This window comes from Myripristis murdjan, chromosome 13 (genome assembly GCF_902150065.1).
Source record: "Myripristis murdjan chromosome 13, fMyrMur1.1, whole genome shotgun sequence".
NCBI lineage: Eukaryota > Metazoa > Chordata > Actinopteri > Holocentriformes > Holocentridae > Myripristis > Myripristis murdjan.
In genome coordinates, this window is record NC_043992.1 from 17,825,940 (window position 1) to 17,843,595 (window position 17,656).

The window sequence follows — 17,656 nt, forward strand, 5'->3', positions numbered from 1 at the left end:
AGATGGAAAATCTATAGGTAATGACTGGGCTCAAAACATCTGCTAGGAGATTCACCAGTTTTACTCATCAGACCTGCCATCAGAAATAAGGAAGGGTGTGGGCAGAGAGGAATAATGACAGCATAAATATGGAATGGTTATTACAGTGAACTGTTGTACAAATAATGAAAAAGCAAAACAAAAAAAAAAAAAACAACAACAACAGGAGAATGGGATCCAATAGTGTTTCATATTTGGACATGTGCTGAGAAAAAATTTGAGTATAAGAACTTCTTTATTATGTAAGTCATCTAACATCAAATAATATGGACACAATCCAGTTTATTCTGGCATCAACATCATGGTCCTTACAACAAGGAAATAAGTATTATTGTTTTTCCTTAAAAGGAACTACTACATGACATTTCCCATGTTTTTTTTTTGTTTGTTTTGTTTTGTTTTGTTTTAAATACCAACTTAACCAACCAAACACTATCGATTACTACATTATTTAACTGCAAATCTTAACAGATGTCTTGGGCAAAAAAGTCAACACACTGCACAAAAAATAAATCAATCCCAGTGACAAAAGGTTACCACGGTCTCCCTAGGAAACAGTGTGTGTGTGTATTATATGTGTGTGTATGTGTGCGTTTGTGTGACAGACAGCTATGCTCATTGATCAGATGACACCAACCCTGGTTCCCATGGTCCTTAATGACTACCTGAAAACACCTGGGAGATCCAACCTTGTGTTCCTGTGAGGGGACATTGTTTGCCCCCCTGCCCCCCTCAGACACTGATGGATGAGACCTGAGACGCCCATGGGAGAACAGAGTTGGTGCAGTCAATAAGTTACCAGTACTGAGCCCTCTTAAACCACTTCACCTACATTAACATGTTTTCCCCTCTATGGTGTTGTAACCTCACAATGTTTAATTTTCATAACAAAAATAAAATAAAATGTATATGACAAAAAGAGGTTTTTGTAAAATTTTGGTCGTACTTCTGGGTTTTAGGCTCACAGAATCGTAAACACTCAAATAATCATAATGCCTTGTTCTATACACATGTGCTCTACCAGATAGTACAAAATGCAAAAACACGTCAAATGACGTGGTAAATGCCAAAAAAATCTGACTCTGTGGATTCCATTCTTTTTACATGGACCTTCATGCTGGCTTTTGTTAAAGGCTCCAATTATTCTCACAAATAGCTATTCTGTTCTCTCTGGGATAGATCTACTGAGTAAGATCTGCCTTGCTGCCTGATACCTTTTATTGCAGTTTCTCTTGTCATTTGGATGCCATTTTAAAATCTGATGCTTAAAATATGATTTCATTAAATTACATTTCTGTATTCTTGATAATAGATATATATCCTCTAGGCTGACATGTGTTTCATTCTGTCTATGGGACTTGTCTGCTCTCTCTCCATCTCTTTAAACCACTTAAATGCACAGTGTGGCTGAACTGCATTCAGGCAGCAAAAATTCTAACTGCAATGTGAACCTGACAGATGGCAATGTGAGAAACGCGTTTTGTGCATCCAAACCTGTAACTTGATGTGTAATGACTGAATGACAAGTGCGCTGAAAAGAACAATGTGATTTTTCGCCTGTTCTGAACCGCCTGAAAGGGGAAAACTCACTTGGGAAAGCAAATAAAGCATACAGTAGGTCAGCTCGTTGTTCTTCAGGCGGAAGCTGACATTCATTTTCTTGATAGGAACAGAAACTTGTATAGTTAAAGTGCAAGTTTTCAGTTAAATATATAGGCTACAGGGTGTCCACAAAGTCTCTACAATCTAAAAAATCTATTAGAAAAGCAATTGATGAGATATGTTAATCAGATTTGTTCTATGTACTCAGTAGTTATGGTGGTTGCCATGGCAGCGCGCATAGACGCAGCGGCTACAGCTCTCCACTCTCGGTGCCGTATTATATGTTTTTGTACGTGTGAACGGTTGTGTTTTTAGCTTAAAACACCACCTTATGTTGGGCAATGTACGCGTACAGTCGTCAGCACCTTTTGAGCTTGGGATTGTGCTGCGAGGTACCTTTTTCGCCGGACTTTCATCGCTACCAGGATATTCCGGAGGACGCCGTTAGAACACCGGGGTCTCCGTGGATAGTTCTTCCCAGTGACAAGTCCAGGAGGAAACGTAAACAAGCAAAGGAAACAACAGTTATCAGGACCTTTTGAGCTTGGGATTGTGCTGCGGGATGCCAATTTCACCGGACTTTCATCGCTGCCAGGACATTCTGGAGGACGTCGAGGCTGCAGGGCCGGTGCGTTGACACGGCTGAAAGGCCTCCCAGCATTTTCCAGCGCCAGGTCCATGGCGAACACGGGATGACGAACTGTGCTTGTACATCCAACAAGTGTTTCCGTGACTGTTGCATTTTTTCTGATATCAGAGACATGGCTGCAGCCATCTATTACTGGACTTGGCTATTCAACTAGCAGAATGCACGATGCTTTCTATTCTCCCCTGCACTGAAAGGACTGAGCCCTAATTTCGTTGCATTATTATACATATGATTGTGCAATGACAATAAAATCTATCTATCTATCTATCTATCTAGTTATCAAAGTTTTTAATCACATTGGACATCAACGACCTGAAGCAAAAGATCACTGATGCCATTGCCACCACTGATGAGGCTATGCTACAGCGAACATGGCAAGAAATTGAGTACCGTCTTAATGTGCTTCGTGCAACTAATGGTGCCCATATAGAGGTTCATTAAATGAGGCATTTTGTAATAATTTCCACAGATTTGGCTATTCATTTGTTATTGTAATAAATTTGTTAAATTGTACATCTAAATTTTGATGGCAAACATTACTACAAAAAATACAGCAAAAATATAAAATATAAAATTTAGAGTCAGGTTTAAGTGCCTTGTTTGGACTGAGGTTCTCCACTTGCTCTGTTCCTTGTCTTATTCAGCAGCAGAGTCAGCCTGGCCTGACTTAGTGTGCCCTGATGATCACATTACCATTCTGCACAGTTGGCATTTTATGTGGGTACAACACACTACAGCATGGACAACGTAGCACTAAAAACCTTCTGTCTGCTGCCTAACAACAGTCAATTTAAGAATATTTAATACTGGTCAGACAAGGAGGACACAGCTTTATTATTCAGATAGTTTTGCACTGTTTACTATTAGAGACTCCACAAAAACACTTCCCCTTGGAGGATTCAGTTATTGAATGAGATTTAATTAGATTCAAATTATGTGGTGAGCTGTAAGTACAGCCATGCAAAGTAATGTATTGCAGAGCAAGGAAAGCACCTTTCTCTTGCAGTGGGAAGATTAAGTATCTTACTTTAAAAGTGAATAGTTCTGCTTGCAAAACAAGAAAAATGCCTTAGAATGCAATCAGTGAAAGCCTCACTGACCAACAAATTTCACTGCTAAAAAAAGAAGGATCAAACAGATCAAGGGAAGATTCATTGCATCAGTACAATTTAAAGCAGAAGCCTTGGGAAAAGTAAGCTACACTGACTTTCAAATACTCAGGTATTATTGTCTAAACAATTTCTCATTGTAATTTGCGGTAATGATATTCAAGACAACATAAGGGGGGTGATGTGAAACTAATGGTGCTAATGTGAAACCTTGAATGAGTTGAATACTTGGGCAGCCATTGATATATCTGGGCGGTGTGGAAACCACGGAACTAATTCCTCATCAGGGGCTGACGCTGCTCTGGCTTTAGTCATGTTTGTTGTTGTGGTGAGAGGACACTCTAGGCTGCATGGGAGGGTATGCAAAAGTGTCAACATGTCACCATGCTGCTACATTGTTGATTTCATGATATGACACTTTTTGTGTACAAAATTATACTGATATTATAATGAACAATAGGATATGGCACAGCCCTAGTCTAAACTAAGCTAAATTACCACCATGTAGTACACAAACCTGAGTAAAATACAATTTTGCATATAGAAAGCAATGAAATAATGGAAATACCAGTTTTAAGTCTTTCCTCTGCGATGCTGCAATGGTGTCTTTTTTTTTCTTAGTATAGATCAAGCCACCTTATCGCAGAGGGTGAATGCTAATCACTACCACCATGATTCTGAATGATCCACGTGTGTGTGTTTCTATGTGTATGTGTATGTGTATGTGTGTGTGCATCTTTAATCGAGTCAGCACTAGTGTTGCAAAGGGGTGGAAAGTTTCTGGTAAATTTCCCGGAAATTTTCCGAAAATTCCCGTGGGAATTCCCGTGGGAATTTTCATTCTGGAATATTGGAAATTTTCAGAAGATTTTTGCTGTCACTTTTTTCCCAATTTTTCCGAAAATTCCCGGGAAAATTCGGCTCGGGAATTTTGGGAATTTTCTTTTTTTTTTTCTTGTCATCAATTTGAATGAGGTTTTTAAAAAGTTTCCATGGAAATTTAAGCTTGGGAATTTTGGAAATTTTCGTTTTTGTTTGTACATATAAAACTTAAATATAAACAGTCAACTTTGCATTTTGGTAGAAACAAATATGTTGCATGATTCAATGCAAATTCAACTGTGCACCATGATTCACATATGCAAATAATTTCGAGCACATTTGATCATCATCAATCAGTAGCCTATACTCCACAAGGCTACAGCACTTCAACTGAGACAGACGATCATCACATCAGCATCATGATTCAATTTCCTGCATTTCTATGCATTTTAATGAGTAGTTTGAACCACTTCATATGCACACCTTAACAATAGTACTGCACACAGTCCTATGCCTGAATTAATAGCCTACACCTCTTACTAACGCTGTATAACTGCTGGTTGTTGCATTAATATCCTACAACAGAACAGACATAGGATTATTATCAAGAGAAAATTCGTCCTGATGGATCAGGTTAATTTCATTTGAACAACAGATTTCCCGAGCATTTATATAGGCTACACAAACTTCAGTCCACATGATGAATGAATCAATAATCAACTGATAATAATAATCAACCGGATCCTGCAGACCTGACCGTGTGGCCACGCACACCATGCGGTGCTGGCCGGCACCAAGCAGGCACCGCTTCCCCAAATTTCACAATGTTTCCATCCAGGGGAGCTCATGTCACCACCAGGGGAGCTGTGCTCCCCTTTGCTCCCCCTTATTTCACACACTGGTTATGCCAATATTCACGACAGTTTGACTCAGCTAGGGAAAATTCCCGAAAATTCCCTGGAAATTCATTATAATGTAACATGTTTGCATGCATATCTGCTTATAACAAACCAAAATGTTTATTATGTATACATGTATACGACCGGGTGAATGCAGTGAATATAATTTCCCGAAAATTCCCCAAAAATTCCCGTTTATTCCCGTTAATTCCCGTTAATTTACAAAAATTCCCATGGAAATTTTCCAACTTTGAAAATTTCGGGAATTTTGCAACACTAGTCAGCACTACTGTGCGGCCTCTCTTTTCCCTCCATGAACACAAACCTTGTGCTTCAATAGATCAAACAGGGATCTAGACTACGTCTTACTGTTGTATCACAGTATAATTATTAATCAGGCTTAGCATGTAGGATGAAAGCATTGCATATGCATAGACAGACAAGCATGCTGCCTCAGTTACTCACTCACGCACGCACACACGCACTCACACAAACAATATGCACACAGGCAGCAGAATTTATCAGAACTACTGTGATTTGGAAATTCAAACTAACCATCCTGATGATATACATGCCTTATTTCCATCCCCACACACTGAAAGAACAGAATAGATAGGAAAGGAATTGCGTTTTCTAGTTAGAGGCAATGTCTTCAACATCACGCATGGACGCATGTGAATTCCACTTGAAAAACATAACTGTAGATATCTCTACCCCAGTGTACCCATGTAGAAATATGGACATACGTTAAAATGTTATAAGACGTATGTGGGTGTGTAGCTGTGAATGCATGTAAGAGGATTAATGAAGGAGATGAAAAAATAATACAGCTTTTGACAAGTTGTATGTGAAGTCCTGCTGTCCTTGTACCATGTATGTTTCTATGTACCGAATTCTCAGTACATTCCTACATATCACCGTAAGACAATTCCCTGAATACTTTTTGTACTTGGCAATTGATTCTAGCATACAGTTCTAGGGTTGCACACACCTGTAGTATTATTTTACTCTTTGGCACCTAACCTTACAGCACACATATAGAAAGTTTATCGGATGAATTTTTATTCTATGTACATTATACTTACTGCTGATAAAACTGTGTTGTAATTAGATTATGGCCAACAGTTTTATTGACGTTCCAAGATAGATGCGAAATGCCAAAAACACTCAAAATTACTCACACATACATGCACAATTGTGTACACTTCATACACCCTTTGCAATTCAATGACACATTCAATTAGGTATGGTAGCTTGACTCAGTTTGCTGCCATCTCGCATGCCAGCAATGCAGAGTGAAAACACGGTATGGGATGGCCCAGATTCAAACTGCACAGACACACTCAAACACATTGAAATGTGTGAATACACTTGAAAATAAATGCATAATAAATGGAGTGAAACCATGTCGTGCTCATATTAACCAAAATAAAGCCAATAAACACCTTGCTAAAAGTGGTAATGAGCATACAAATCTGCTCGAGCTGCTGTTCTTTTGCTATGACATCCCCTCCCTACACACTCTCACACACACACACACAGACACAGACACACACAGACACACACACACACACACACACACACACACACACACACACACACACAGACAGACAGACACACACACAGACACACACAGTCCCTTGTAACATTCCTGAACATATCCAGATAAGTCTCTGGCATTTCACACCGGGCCTGCTGCGCCACTTTGAAAATCGGCCATCCCTCCGGGACTACTCACACACTGTACAGAACTGTGCTCAAAGGTAGGATGTTTTCCTGAGAGTATAGAAACAATACCAACACCTTCCTAATATTGAGTTAAATCTCCTTTTTGCACAACCCATGTCTCTAAGTGTCTTAAGGCATAAAAATCCCTCTGTAACCAGTCTTCATGTACAGCACACCTGTTCATTACTGAAGTGTACTTATCAGCAGAAATTAATGAGGGATCATAGTTTTCACCTGGATTCACATGGTTGATCCATTGCTTATAGGCCCAATATTCCATACACTCCATGTATGTATGTATTATGCTGAACAAAACACTGTTTTTCTGATGCCCTTTTCCTAGTATTCCAAGGTGTAAATGATTATATCTTCTAAAATGCAACTGTTTTGTGTCAAAAATATTCTTAGGATAGACAGTAACTTCAACAATATTTAACAGGAACTATATTATACTCCAACAAACCAGTGCCAGCAGCCGGTGACACTGGCTGACTGGGGTCCCATCTCCCCTTTAAATCACCCTTAATCTCATTAAAGGGTGACATTCCACAAGGCACCACCTCACAGCAGAGCACTAAGGTATCATGTCTGTTTGAATATCTGTGGTTGTTGTCCATCCCACTTGTAAAATCAACTGGATGGTCCTAAAACTAAACAAATGTAAAGATAGTTGCTTTATGTACACGGTTTGCATTTATTAGGTGCTGGAGACTGGCACTTTTGTAACAGCCGGCTCTATGTGTGCATTGGTGCATTCACTCATGTGTTCATGTGTACCACTTCTTGCAACGCAGAGTGCTTTAGGGGAATTACAGTCTGCACTCTGCACTGTTTAGTCGGCAGCCAGATCCCTGTATACAGGAAATACAGCATGAGCTCCTACACCAGGCAGCATTTAGGAGAACTCAAACAATCCACTTGAGGTATCCAGAAATAACCAGAAAGAAGAATGGTGAACTCTATTTGCTAGATCTAGGTCTAGATCTAGGAAGGGCATTACTTATTCCATTTATCTTGTGCTGAATAGCAAATAAATTAAATGAATCCTGACCTTGAGAATAAAAAAAAGCTTCTCTAGGTTGCCATGTGCTGACGTTTAATAAAGTTAAAACATTTATTCGAGACGGCCATGGTTTAATTATCTGGGACATGAGTGTGTAGACCTTGGGTGTCCACCCACATCTCTCTAGGGGAGGTGAAAAGGTCAGCACAACACATAATTACTGGATAAAAACTGAATGACCTGAGGAAACAGTACGGTAGAACAATCTATTGAATTCGTAGTGATATGGCCAAACAGCACAACAGAACAAAATCTCTATGATCACAAAGGCTGCAACTGAATTATTAATTATTATTGTACTGAATGACAGTGAAGCACTTTGTAATATATACAGGTGGAGTGAGGATGAGCAGTGTTTCGTATGCACACCTCCCACAGGTCCTGTAACTGTAGTCTCTAAACAAAGCACTGTAGTGGTTAATAAATCAAGCAATCAAGCAATCAATCATTATAAGTTAAGCAACTGATAATATGATTAAGAACAAAGGGAAAAAAACATAGATTTCTGCTTTCCTCCATTTTTAATCAGTCCCTAATCATTATCATATAATTTACTAGTTTCATTCAATTTATTTGGAAACATACTATAACAGACTATAGAAGAGTAAAGATTGCAGAGGCCCTAGAAAATTCACAGCAGTGTGTGGTCAGACAGTTGAGCCTTGTAAACATAGACCAGCCCCTCTAAAAATACACCCACTGTATTTAACTAAACCTTGCACAACAACTCTGAACACACAAATCAAGTAGCACAGGTGCTGAATAATAAACACTGCGGCCAGCAGCAGATCAACAAACAAATACGACTGAACAATAAACATACAGTACACGGTAGGTTTTTGACTCAAAATGCATAATGATGGTTAATCGGTGGTTTCTTGTCATTTCTTGCCTTTAGATAAACAACTTCAAACTATTTCACTGCATAAATGGGTACTCGGACTAATCAGGAGACAAAGGGGTAAGGGAAGTCACAAATGTGTGTTAAACATGGAGAAGCTTTCCACTTGAGCAATACAGATCATTATCTTACAAGTTCTTATTGATGTTTTTAGCATTACAGAGTTATTAACTGATGTCGACACACCCGGCATGCAGAGTTGACGCTGAAATGGCTGACACATCATGATGAGCAAGCCAAACTGAAAAATTAATACATAGATTGGGTTAAACCGGGATCTGAAAATGCAGTGTTAATGTAAATCTATAAGCAGTCTGCAGACATATTTATAAAATCAATTTATTTATAATGTCATTCTAATCAATTTCCTTTAAAAATGATTCAATCTTTTATTCTACAAGCACACAGATGGGTAGAAGAGGTTTCATCCATATGACCCTTTGCAGATCTATTAAGGACAAGGTGTGGTTTATGCAAAGCTATTTGGCAAGAACAAGAATGAGAGGCAGACTTCATAACAGGTCAGCAAGGAAATATTCTCTTCAAAATGGTGTTCAGCAACTTTACATAAACAAGAGACCCTTACGTGCATCTCAGAGTGGCTGACAGACAGAGAGATTACTGCTGACAGAGCCTCTCCTCTTCACCTTAGACAAATAAAGGAACAGTGGAAGATGAAGGCGAGTGAGAGCAGGGTGTTGGGGAGGAAGAGATTGAGGAAAATTGTGGTCTTAAAATAAGCCTATGGATGGATGTGAGAGTCCAAACCTGTTCAGCAAAAGTAAGCTAAGAGGAAACTAAACCTGAAGATGTGTATTGAAAAATACATCTTTAAATTTGAAGAGCAAAATGTTGTTGTTAATTTCAGCAAATTGCACATATTGCACATATAGTAACCATTTGCCATCATTCAGCATTATCAGAAAATTCTAAGCAGGCCATTTCCTACATAAAAGAAATTGTTAACCATCACACCGAGTCAGCTACCAGGAAAAGCTTGAAATATTCAAGCTTTTGACCTTTCATTCTGAGAGCTAGAGCATGAAAGAGGAGACAGGGATGTATGCAAACTCACACCAAAATAGAAAGAAAAGAAAAAAGGAAAAGAAAATTAGCTGATAAATGGTAATGTCCTGTAGAAATGAACTGAAGAGAAATAAAAGACAAGCTAGAAAGCTGCAAAAGAGATAGAAAAATAAACATTTTACCACCAACTTTTCATATTTGATCCAAATAAAGCTCACTCAAACTGAATTTGAATCAAATGAGTGTTCACTGTATTTGCTTATGTATGCCAGATTTTTTTATACATAAGCAAGTGAAATGAACAATGTGGATTTGGCAATGTAGAGTCACCCTGTCATTTCCCTGACCAGGGTGACTGCTAGTGCTATTGTTCAGGTCACTGTCAAATGAAGACCACAAAAGCCCTGGCAAATGAAGGCAGCCTTGCTTGCTTCTATTTTTGAAGCCTTTGTGTGACTGAAAGGTAAAGACTGGCTAAATGGAAATACTTTCAATTATTACTGAGAGGCCAGATCAGTTTGCACTGAGTGACGTGGGCGTTCTCCCTACAAAGCACCTCTCATGCAGACAGCAGCAAGTTCACCAAAACCAAGTCAGTGGTGCCAGACGGCTCATTACAGGGTATGAGGATGAAAAAGGAGCGAAACACAATTGGTGGGTTACAAAGAAGTCTACAGGAGTTTTAAAATCAGACTCTGAGTTCTTATAACTGTCCTTGATTGGTGACAAAAACTGTACTGTGGTCATTACAGGTGTTGTCTCATATGATGTGGCCCTGCTAGGAGGTACATTCAGTGGAAAGTACAGCTCTAGATCCAATGCCGGATACAGACTGTCTCTATTCATCTTGCAACAGTTAAGGAGCTAAAGAAATGTAAGGAACATAAAAGGTTGTCTCAGATGTCTTAGGAATGCAGCATTCACTTATTCATTTACAACGTCTACTGATTCCATATCAGGGTTTCAGGGGGTGGAAGCTATTCCAGCATGCACTGGGCAGAGACCAGAGACATAACCTGGACAGGTCACCAGTCCATCACGGAGGTAACAATTGCAGCACACTAGGCTTTCGGTAAAATCACTTAATTAAAAGGGATTGTGTAATAACAAAGAAAGGAAGGATTCCAGTAGTATGGCCCATCACTACTGAAGATAAAATGATATCTCACTGGTCTCCAAAGTGACATTTCTGCTGCTTGGTGTTCATGTAAATTAACCACATTGAAATTATGTGATCAGGAGCCAGCAGGTAGGGTGTATGTGACATTTCATTGCTTCAAACCAGATAATAAATCTCATGTGTAATATCAAAGTAACTGACTGAACAGAAAAATAAAATCATGCAGAAGATTCCACATCTTTGTTTTCTTTTTGGAGCACTGATATCTGTTTAAAAAGTGATTAAGAACAAGGGTGAATCTGCAATAGCTGCAACCACGTACACATGTGCATCCGCTTGTGCTTGCATTCACACACACAACCTCACAAACAGTTGACCTCCATGGCAAATTTCAGACTCATAAAAGGCAGAAAGTGCCTGAGGTAGGTAGAAATGATGCCTCGCACAAGGCTCTATGACAAAAAGTTCATGAATTATGAAAGGGGACAGGACTAAAGTATAGACTAACCTTCATCAATGAAAAGGGAACTCTGCTGATTCCAGTGATGCCTGCCACAAGAGTCTTTACGCAAACCAGTTCATGAGTTACGAAAGGAACGTGCCAAAATGGTGTGTGTGTATATGTTTGTGTCTTTTTACAAAATTTGGCCATGTTACGTGAATCCATTTAGAAGTTATAGAGACAGAGTGCAATGTGTCATACTCTGAAACCATGCTGAATTCATCTCTATCCACTGACTCTGCATTGCGTGAAGGTGTCTACTTGGCTTCCAATGGTTATCACATCCAAAGTACCCATCAGTTTGCTTCACACTGACATCCGTCAGAAACCAAGCAGGCACCTTAACGCAATACAAAGTCTAGGGAGAAGGCTGAATTGTTTTCGCCCACAAGGTTGGCGAGACTTAACTGCTCTCTGTCTTCATGTGCCTTTTTGTTATAGGCATATAGGGGATTATTGTGGACCCATAGACCAACCACCCAACTGACTGACTGACAGAAAGAAATATAGAGCTTCTGGTCGCAGCTAAAAAGTAGCCTCTCACCAATACATTTTATGCTGTTTCAAAAGTTAAATTTTAATATATTTTTTTAATAAACTTGCCTAAGTGTACTTATGTTGCCCTCAGATCACACATGGGAATGAAGTTTATTAAAAAAAAAAAAATCAAACACAAAAAATCTGTATTTATTAAAGATAAAGAAATAGCAGACAAGACAGGTCTCTTTCATCCACTCTCAAGAAAGAAAGACAGAAAGAAAGACAGAAAGAAAGAAAGAAAGAAAGAAAGAAAGAAAGAAAGAAAGACAGAAAGAAAGATTTCCAGTACAGTATAGGTGGAGCATATTTATTACTGTACAAAGCAGGATTTTGGCTAACCATTCACTTTCAGTTCACTCCATTCATGGTGAAAAGTACTACAATTCAAACTTTACAAATGTTGCAAAAAAAAAACTTCCCAAAATGAAATTAACTGAACTCCAGTGTTGGGGAACAGTGGGTGGCTGACTATGTGCTTCTTACACTGGGGTCAAGACAAGAGCTGTCCACCATGGCCAGAACAAAGGATGAACACTGAACAGAGAATGCTGACTCGGCACTATCCTATCAGCTGGCCTGAAAGACAACCACGTGCAACAGGAAACTGAGCTACATGGTTTCCAATTCCCTGCAAACAGGAGAGGGGGAAAAAAATCAATATGTCTTTATTTAGTCCCGCGGAGCTTTTTAAAATGGGCCCAGAACTATCACGCGTGCCTTTCCCTGCCTGTTTATTTGAGTTTACACACATAATGTGGGCTTAATGTGGGCCACTTGCTTGTTTGATGCAGCTGATGTGTCTGTGTTGCTGCCATGTGTCTATCACGAGTGCATGTATGCTTGTCTGTGCCTGCAGTATGTACGGTCTTAAATGCATTAAATCAAAGTGAGTGTGTGCGTATTCATGCAAGCGCACACACACCCATGAGTATAGATGTACGAGTTTGTTACGGCAACACAACCTGTGTGTCCTTGTTAAAGGCAGAACAGATGAGATAGAGTGAAAGGTCAGAACAAATACAGAACAAATACGTCACCTCATCCTGTGGAGAATGTGATGCTTGCTCTGACATGCTGCACATACAGAGAGCCTATTATTAGAAAACAGACACTGGGATATACTTTGGTTAGGGTTACACGTGACTGGTTAGGGTTTTGATGAGTACCTTGTAACACACAAGATAAGAAAAAGGGGCTTTGTTGGTTGTGCATCTCTGTCTCAAGGATAAGGCATCTTTTCAAAATGAAACATCAATATGTTCATTCAAATCGTTACAAATGTTAACTATGACAAATGCACCACCTTAACCTTAACTTGTAAAACATGTAGTGGATAATCCGTGATGAGGTGTGTGTTAAATGGTTATAATTCACGACATGGAGGCACAGAACCTCCTGATGCAAAAGAATGTGGTTGTCTTCACAACATGCATTTAAGTCTTTAACACACTGTTCAGAGTGGATTATTCTGCTGATACCAATGGCAACTTACCAGCTATAGAAAATAGGGAATGATATGATGGGAAAATACAAAACTTTCTGCACTTTCCTGCGCTATTTTTGAATGGAACATTGTTCAGCATGAGCCGCAATAGTGTAGACAAAGGATTTGATAAAACGGATGAAATCCTTCACATATCTACATAAAAGTGGCTTGGCCAACTCAGTGCTGGTGTTAATGTTACACCAATGTTACCTGCTGGAAAATACTCCCATTGGTCTTGAAGCAATCTGTATTTTAAAAATAGGACTTGAGGTGACAGCTAATTGCTAATGTAGGTTAGTTCACTTCACATTTAATTACGAATATGGCCATAAAGTTTTGAGTAAGATTCAACACAAAATTTGATGTAACTAATAAAAAAATCTATTGTCTGCAGCACTTGGGAGCTGACAGCAGTGACAGACACCAGCTTACAAGGGAGTATAGTGATGTAACTATAGCAACAGTGTATGCATTCATAACAGTGATTAAAACCGAGCCATTTGCGCACATTGCATGGTTTGAACACAGACTCTCCAGTCACTCAGTCAGAAACAAGATTTCATCCATGCTATCACGTGAAGTGATATACAGGTTAAAAATCCTGAAGAAACCTTCTTTTTTTTTTTTCTTTAAATGGATGGACAATACTTTATGTAAAGTAAGTCTAATGACTGAGCTGTCATGCCACTGGCCTCAAATCAACACTGAGATGCAGCATTTTCTCTACACTAAATCATTGTCGGACCTGTGCTATTACATAAAACCCAATTAGATAAATGAAGCTTTTGATGAGTAGGATTCAGTAGAAAATTTGATTAAACTAATAAAAAATCTAATATCTGGGGCACTTGGGAGCTGACAGCACTGACAGACAACGGGAAACAACGGAGTACTGTAATAATGCCCATTTCACCTCTATGCAAAGAGCTCAAGGTTATTGGATAAGGGGTAAGTCAGTGAGGATATTTTCGCTGAGAGATAATTGTTCTTTATAAATCAATGTTGAGGGACAGACATCAGTGAAGGGTATCTGCTGTATGAACAGAGTTTGAAGGAGCACTGCTATGCATGCCAGACACAAATTGGGGGAAAAAAATGCAATGGCTATGCTTATTTGATTAGTAGCAAATTTGCACTTTCAACACAGCCATCTTGTTTTTCTGTAGCTTGAAGAGAACCACAGTCACAGTGGTGAAGGAGCTACAGCAATGACTTTAGTTTTAAGCTTGCACTGAAGACTACACATCCTATTTTGTCAAAAACTGAGAGTGGTAGGTCATGAGTACATGCTGATGTAACTACAAAACAGGCCATCAAACCAGGGATGTGATAATGAACACATACAATAAAGAATTCTGGAGTTGTTATCATGGGAAAGTGACCTTGACTGAATAATTACACAGAGAATAAGACATGATGTTTTTCTGCATTTGGAGGTCACATTCTCTGCTAGTGTGTTGGGAGCAAGCATGCATACAAGCACACACTGACACCCACACCCACACACACAGTGTGTGTGTGGGGGTACTTTTTAATTATCATATAAAGTAAAAAGTGACAGCCAAGGCAGTCACCAGGGTAGACCCTACTGCCTTACCAAACAGTGCTGATAAGTAATGCAGGTAACTGAAGGTTATACTAGTTTGCAAAATAATGATTTCAATATTCACTTCAATAGCTTCAAAAACACAACACCATACCAAGTTGTTACAGTTCCTCAGAAATTACCTACAACCATTTCAACATGCATAACCAGCATGAAATACATATAATTCAGATGGGAACATTCTTTGGTGTACTGAAAGATTACTGACTTCACACATGTACAGTGATATGTGTAGTTTAGTGTCCATCAGTCTGTCTGTAACTATATGTGAACTCCTGTTGCCTCACATGTCTGTCAATATGTATAATATATCACTGCTGACACACAGCACAGGGATAATATATGGTTGCACATCTGTCACAAAGCCTTAAAGTGACGGTGATTGCTCTGGTTCACCAACAAAAGGGTTTTCCACCCTTTCTCACCTTGGTGGTGTCATCATGGGAACGTTGGTAGCGTTTCCAGCGGCAACCGTAGATCCCAGTGATACATGACAAACAAAGCTGACGCTCATAGACCTGCAGGGGTTGGTGCTTCACCATGCTCCTTCAGTCAGTCCTGGTCCTGCTTCCAGAGCTCTAACATCCCACTGCCAGCAAAGGGTCCTGAAAGGGAATCAAAACTATAGCGTTAATGTCAACAAACCATTCAGGGAGGCCTAGAGATCCGTACAAGCCACATGGAAGATACAGTTACTGTAGCTAAGTGGCACAACTCTTTATGCTTATCATTATGAATTATATTTAGTATCACTATTTCACAGATTATTGTGAACGGAATGATGTACCATGTCTGGCAGCATGATAGAAAACACACACTGGCTTGAAAGCACCTGTCTTTGATACTGAGCCCAGCCTCAAATTAAAAAGTCGTTTCCCCAGTTTTTGTTTCCAATTACAACTGAGTCCCTAACAGGCCAGGACTGGACATAGGGAGAACTGGGAGAATACCCTAAGTGCCGGCATGTTACTGGCCTGGTGGCCTGCCTGTCTTCTTCTTCTTCTTCTTTTTTTCTTTTCTTTTTTAGACAGGTCGCTGGCCAGGCCAATCAGCTGTCAGGCCGGTCCGGTCCGGCTCATAGACATAGAAAGAGGCTAGATTGGCCCCTCCCCCTTTTTCCACGGCAGAGTTGGCGGCCATCTTGAAGCGGTCGACTGCCCAAATGCACAGAGTGGGACCACAGCATTGTAGATGGAAAATGCCTCAACATTGTGCAGCCTACGATTGTAGAAACCGACGTACTGGACAATCCAGACAACAGGGAATTACCTTTCACAGGTAAGACACATGTTTAGTTTAATTTGGTCATTATAACTTACCCATAGACATCTATAACGTTACTATTAGCCCTGAAGTGACTGGAGTCTCCTCCGTAGGCTGATTGTGTTGTGTTCGCTCGCTTGCCAACAATCTAACTAATTAAGGCTGAATCAAGTCTGTTTTAAAAGATAATCAGTAGAACTAGGCACTCAAATGAGCTACGTGTCTGACTTTACGTGTGCTACAAGCGTAGGAAAACAGGCAATAATTAGCTATTGGTTTGGGTTGGTTTGTGTGGTGCTAGCCAACAGGTTATGGTTAACTGTTAGCTAGCTAATTTTCTTGCTAACGTTACTTTTCCCACTCCCTGAAGGTTTCCCAAAGAGCAGAACCTTAGGAAGAAATGGGAGGTCGCCCTCAAAAGAAAAGATTTTAGAGCCACGGATGAGTCTGTGCTCTGTTGCTAACACTTCAAGCCAGAGGATTTCGACAGGACTGTCGGGCTTCGATCTGATGTCATACCATCCGTTTTCAACTTCCCAGCTCATCTCCAAACAGCAGGTGTGTCATTTAGGCTTTTTGTATTCTGTATATCAAATATGCTTATGACTATAATGTAAACACAAGGGCCTATTTGGCTTCATTCACATTGGCAATTTCAACCTGCCTTAGCCTGTTGTGAGTATCTGTACTTGATATATGTCCTAATCAGCTGTAAGCATCATGGCCTTGATCAATTGAAATCCTATCTCACTTGCTTTCTGACTCTCATTTTAGACATGTACACACCCACACTGCACACATGCACACTGCCTTCATGGAAACATGCTAGAATATGTGTCCCTGCCACAAACATTCTCATACTCATGGTGCTGGCAGTTGGATGCATAGATGAGATTAAGAATGACGGCCAGCCATAACCTATTCATCCCTTCTGCTAGGACCACACCTTTGCACTGCCCAGCTGTCCAGTTGCTCTAAAGAAGAGACTGATTCAGGCTACGGACAATGTGATCACACTGGAGCGGGAGAAGAGTAATGCAAGGAAGCGTGAACTGAGGGCAAAGAGTCATATGAAGGATGTCCTCCAAGAGCTGAGGGAGAAAAACTTGATTAATGAAGAACTGTATGTTTGTTTGTTTTGTACAAAAATGTTCATAAAGGCTGAAGTGTTTCGACCATAGTTGTCAGTGTCTGTTTTGTGCTGTAATTAAAATGACATGTATGTAGGCATATACTGCAGGTTTTTCCCAGCATGTATTTGACACAGGGGGTCTACCTAAGAGTCTTCACCCACCACCTAA

At 39.8% G+C, this 17,656-nt stretch overlaps 1 protein-coding gene and 1 long non-coding RNA gene across 3 annotated transcripts in view; one reads left to right on the forward strand and one right to left on the reverse strand.

The window, feature by feature from the left end:
• The window catches only part of gdpd5b (glycerophosphodiester phosphodiesterase domain containing 5b), a 71,858-nt gene that overhangs the window by 29,623 nt on the left and 24,579 nt on the right, over positions 1 to 17,656 (reverse strand). For both annotated transcript variants that reach the window (XR_003929227.1, XM_030067112.1), the window contains exon 2: positions 15,518 to 15,697. Coding sequence is in view for 1 of the 2 variants with exons in the window: in XM_030067112.1 (XP_029922972.1) it covers positions 15,518 to 15,634 (117 nt within the window). In the remaining variant the exon portion in view is untranslated. The remainder of the gene's footprint in view (positions 1 to 15,517; positions 15,698 to 17,656) is intronic.
• Positions 16,339 to 17,648, forward strand: LOC115370203 (uncharacterized). The gene is made up of 3 exons (XR_003929228.1): positions 16,339 to 16,370; positions 16,726 to 16,913; positions 17,294 to 17,648. It is a non-coding gene; the product is annotated as an uncharacterized LOC115370203 (long non-coding RNA).